Below are 4,879 nucleotides of genomic sequence, written 5' to 3'. Positions count from 1 at the left end.
TCTCAGCTTTCCAGTGATATCACATGTATGCAAATCAAACACTGTTTAGGGACCCCAGTATGCAGAAACACCATTTTAGACTAGGCGAAAAAAACACATTTGTACTGCATGCAGAAACCTGCTTTGTTTTTGCCTCAAACTGAATGGGAATAGCATAAAGTGGGTATGTATGTAAAGAGGAGACTTGTGGGAACCCACTGAAAGATTTTCATTCAGATATCTTGAGGTCAGAGGTCAGGGGACCACTTTGAAAAGTTTTTTGATAGCCAAAATTTAGCCTAACTTTGGAGCGTTAGTTAACCCACTTCCCTTCCTATCATGGCATGGTTGGTATTAATTGATTCATTAATTGATTCCTTATGTCTTCTAGTTTCATATGATATCAGTATCTTCGCTGTATCTTTAAAACTCAGCCCACAGAAGCGTCTGAAAGAAAAAAGTCGGCAGGGCCCGCCAGTGGGCCGTCGGAGTGATGCAAAAAGACAGTGCCTAATATAATAACAATTGTACAATAAGATATTTACAAAATAAAGCTTAGTAAAAAGTAATAGTGGCAGTTACATTGACAGTTGTATTTACGGTAAAAAATAATAAATTAATATGACAAATTACAGGCTTTGTAATTAATTAATTGCAAAAAATGTCATAAGATTTTTGTTACTCAGTCTGGATTACCCTGTTCCTATATGGTTTTATCTTACTTCTACACTTTAATATATTATATTGGTTTATTTTAAAAGGAAAAGTCTGCTGCTTTATCAATCTCTAGCAGACAAGAGTCTGTGATGAAATTCGGTTAATACACAGTATTGACAAAACCCAACATTATGGGGACTTCCGGCCGTCAGCCAATCAGAAGCCGCGAATCATACACATGTGTGAATATTCATGAGCGGGTGCAGTACCAAAATCCAGCAGTACGAGCGCACTTTCAATACACAGATTATACACAGAATCAGTGTTTTGTGTACTAAAAGGACTTTTGGAGAAAATTTGAATTAGAGCTCCCCTAACCTATAGAAACACTTCTACAGTGTCCGAATTATGAGGACTCTGGACATGTCCTCATAATTCAAAATGTCCGTGCAGTGTGGTGTGTATTCCGATGAAATGTCTACCTAATACACAAATACCAACACACACACACTGACACACACACACACACACACACACACAAACACACACACACACACACGTATACAGACACTTTCATTCTAACCCTTTAACATCCATGTAACTCTGGTGTGTCTGTGGCGTGCGTGGCGTGCGTGGCGTGCGTGGCGTGCGTGGCGTGCGTGCGTGGCGTGCGTGGCGTGCGTGGCGTGCGTGCGTGGCGTGGCGTGTGTGTGGCGTGCGTGGCGTTTGTGGCGTGTGTGGCATGTGTGGCATGTGCGTGGCGTTTGTGGCGTGCGTGGCGTTTGTGGCATGTGTGGCATGTGTGTGGCGTTTGTGGCGTTTGTGGCGTTTGTGGCGTGCGTGGTGTGTGTGGCGTGCGTGGCGTGCGTGGCGTGCGTGGCGTGCGTGGTGTGTGTGTGGCGTGTGTGTGGCGTGTGTGTGGCATGTGCGTGGCGTTTGTGGCGTGTGTGGCATGTGTGGCATGTGCGTGGCGTTTGTGGCGTGCGTGGCGTTTGTGTTATGTGTGACATGTGTGTGGCGTTTGTGGCTTTTGTGGCGTTTGTGGCGTGCGTGGCGTTTGTGGCTTTTGTGGCGTTTGTGGCGTGCGTGGCGTGCGTGGCGTGCGTGGCGTGCGTGGCGTGCGTGGCGTGCGTGGCGTGCGTGGCGTGCGTGGCGTGCGTGGCGTGCGTGGCGTGTGCAGGGTACCTGGAGCAGGGTCTGCTGGTGAAGGACGAGCAGAAGCTGCGTGAGCGCTACATGAAAAGCTTCCAGTTCAAACTGGACCTGGTCTCCATGGTTCCCACTGACCTGCTGTACCTGGTCCTGGGGATCACGTACCCTGAGATCCGGCTCAATAAGCTCCTCAGGTTCAACAGGTACACACACCTGAACATGTACACATACACACACACACAGACACACACAGACACACACACAGACACACACACACACACACTCCATGCTGTGTTGCAGGATGATGGAGTTCTTCCAGAGGACTGAGACCAGGACTAACTACCCCAACGCCCTCCGGATCTCTAACCTGGTCATGTACATCGTCATCATCATCCACTGGAACGCCTGCCTCTACTTCTCCTTCTCCAAGGCCATCGGTAGGTTGCTGGTTCGAATCCTGCCGCTGGTTGTGTCATCAGGGACTCATTAAAACCCTCTGAGTCTTCTGGTCTCTCTAGGTTTTGGTGCTGACAGGTTCGTGTACCCCGACCCGGCGGATCCAGAGTTTGGGCGTCTGGTGAGGAAGTATGCGTACAGTATGTACTGGTCCACGCTGACGCTCACCACCATCGGGGAGACTCCGCCCCCTGTGGAGAACTCAGAGTACTTCTTTGTCGTCACTGACTTCCTGGTGAGTGAAGACCTTCGTACGAATCCTTGATCCGCGAAGTCCTGACCTGAGAGAGTCAGTGTGGGTACGGTCTAAGTCCTGACCTGAGAGAGTCAGTGTGGGTACGGTCTAAGTCCTGACCTGAGAGAGTCAGTGTGGGTACGGTCTAAGTCCTGACCTGAGAGAGTCAGTGTGGGTACGGTCTAAGTCCTGACCTGAGAGAGTCAGTGTGGGTACGGTCTAAGTCCTGACCTGAGAGAGTCAGTGTGGGTACGGTCTAAGTCCTGACCTGAGAGAGTCAGTGTGGGTACGGTCTAAGTCCTGACCTGAGAGAGTCAGTGTGGGTACGGTCTAAGTCCTGACACGAGAGAGTCAGTGTGGGTACGGTCTAAGTTCTGACCTGAGAGAGTCAGTGTGGGTACGGTTCTGTCCTCCTGAAGTAGTGGTCCTGGTTCTGTCCCTCTGAAGTCATGGTTCTGTCCCCCTGAAGTTGTGGTTCTGTCCTCCTGAAGTCCTGGTTCTGTCCTCCTGAAGTTGTGGTTCTGTCCTCCTGAAGTCATGGTTCTGTCCCCCTGAAGTTGTGGTTCTGTCCTCCTGAAGTCATGGTTCTGTCCCCCTGAAGTCATGGTTCTGTCCCCCTGAAGTCATGGTTCTGTCCCCCTGAAGTTGTGGTTCTGTCCTCCTGAAGTCATGGTTCTGTCCCCCTGAAGTAGTGGTTCTGTCCTCCTGAAGTCCTGGTTCTGTCCTCCTGAAGTTGTGGTTCTGTCCTCCTGAAATTGTGGTTCTGTCCCCCTGAAGTCCTGGTTCTGTCCCCCTGAAGTCCTGGTTCTGTCCCCCTGAGGTCCTGGTTCTGTCCCCCTGAAGACCTGGTTCTGTCCCCCTGCAGGTGGGCGTGTTGATCTTCGCCACCATCGTGGGTAACGTGGGGTCGATGATCACCAACATGAACGCCGCCCGAGCCGACTTCCAGGCTCGCATCGACGCCATCAAACAGTACATGAGCTTCAGGAAGGTCAGGCAGCGAGCGAGGTCAGACTCACTGAAGAGCCAATGAGAGTTCACCTCTTAATGACACGCCTTTATGCCCCTCCCCCTCAAGGTAACCAAGGACCTGGAGAAGCGAGTCATCAAGTGGTTTGACTTCCTGTGGACCAATAAGAAGGCGGTGGACGAGAGGGAGGTGCTGAAGTTCCTGCCTGACAAGCTGAGAGCTGAGATCGCCATCAACGTCCACCTGGACACGCTGAAGAAGGTCTGCTCACACCCAGTCCCCCTTAAACCCAAAACCTGAAGACCCCCCTCAGAGACTTAACTGAACTGTAATACACGCCCCCTCCTCATCGGGGACTTCTTTAAGACCACAACAGGCAGCATCCTGGTCTCACGTACCAATCACTCATTTATCCGACACCCAGAGCCCGGTCTAGACCTGCACTGTTTGGACAGTCCCACCAGACCCTGTCCAAACAGACCAGGTCTAGACCGTACTCTATTATTAACAGAGACCCAACATCAAGACCGGTTAAGATCCAGTCCCCTCTTACAGACCTTTGTGTCTCATGTCTGAACTGGAGCAGGGGACCAAAGACTCTTCTCTTCCGTCTCAGGTCCGGATCTTCGCAGACTGCGAGGCCGGTCTGCTGGTGGAGCTGGTCCTGAAGCTGCAGCCTCAGGTCTACAGTCCGGGGGACTACATCTGTAAGAAGGGCGACATCGGCCGAGAGATGTACATCATCAAGGAAGGGAAGCTCGCCGTGGTCGCTGACGATGGAATCAAACAGTTTGTGGTCCTGAGCGACGGGAGCTACTTCGGAGAGATCAGCATCCTGGCTATCAAAGGTAACCCCACACCTGATGATGTCATCAGTCTGAGGGGCTGATGACATCATCACCTTCAGTAGAAAGGTGCTACTATATGCTATGCTACTATACGCTATGCTACATGTGCTACTATACGCTATGCTACTATACTCTATGCTACATGTGCTACTATACGCTATGCTACTATACTCTATGCTACATGTGCTACTATACGCTATGCTACATTTGCTACTATACGCTATGCTACTATACGCTATGCTACATGTGCTACTATACGCTATGCTACATGTGCTACTATACTCTATGCTACATGTGTTACTATATGCTATGCTACGATACGCTACGCTACATGTGCTACTATACGCTATGCTACTATACGCTATGCTACATGTGCTACTATACGCTATGCTACTATACGCTATGCTACATGTGCTACTATACGCTATGCTACATGTGCTACTATACGCTATGCTACATGTGCTACTATACGCTATGCTACATGTGCTACTACACGCTATGCTACTATACTCTATGCTACATGTGCTACTATAAGCTATGCTACTATACGCTATGCTACATGTGCTACTATACGCTATGCTA

General features: G+C 49.8%; 1 protein-coding gene across 1 annotated transcript; it reads left to right on the top strand.

The window, feature by feature from the left end:
• Positions 1-1,644: 1,644 nt before the first annotated feature.
• On the top strand, positions 1,645-4,297 carry LOC117809919 (cyclic nucleotide-gated channel rod photoreceptor subunit alpha-like; the record flags this gene model as incomplete). Its single annotated transcript, XM_034679426.1, has 6 exons — positions 1,645-1,991; positions 2,089-2,225; positions 2,307-2,479; positions 3,345-3,470; positions 3,558-3,710; positions 4,066-4,297. Coding segments are annotated over exons 1-6 (1,168 nt in total), but the record flags the coding sequence as incomplete, so codon positions are not given.
• Between the last annotated feature and the right edge of the window lie 582 nt (positions 4,298-4,879).

The sequence above is a fragment of the Notolabrus celidotus genome, unplaced genomic scaffold (genome assembly GCF_009762535.1).
Source record: "Notolabrus celidotus isolate fNotCel1 unplaced genomic scaffold, fNotCel1.pri scaffold_586_arrow_ctg1, whole genome shotgun sequence".
Taxonomy (NCBI): domain Eukaryota; kingdom Metazoa; phylum Chordata; class Actinopteri; order Labriformes; family Labridae; genus Notolabrus; species Notolabrus celidotus.
Note: the sequence above shows the minus strand (reverse complement) of the source record. Positions and strands in the feature narration are given on the sequence as shown.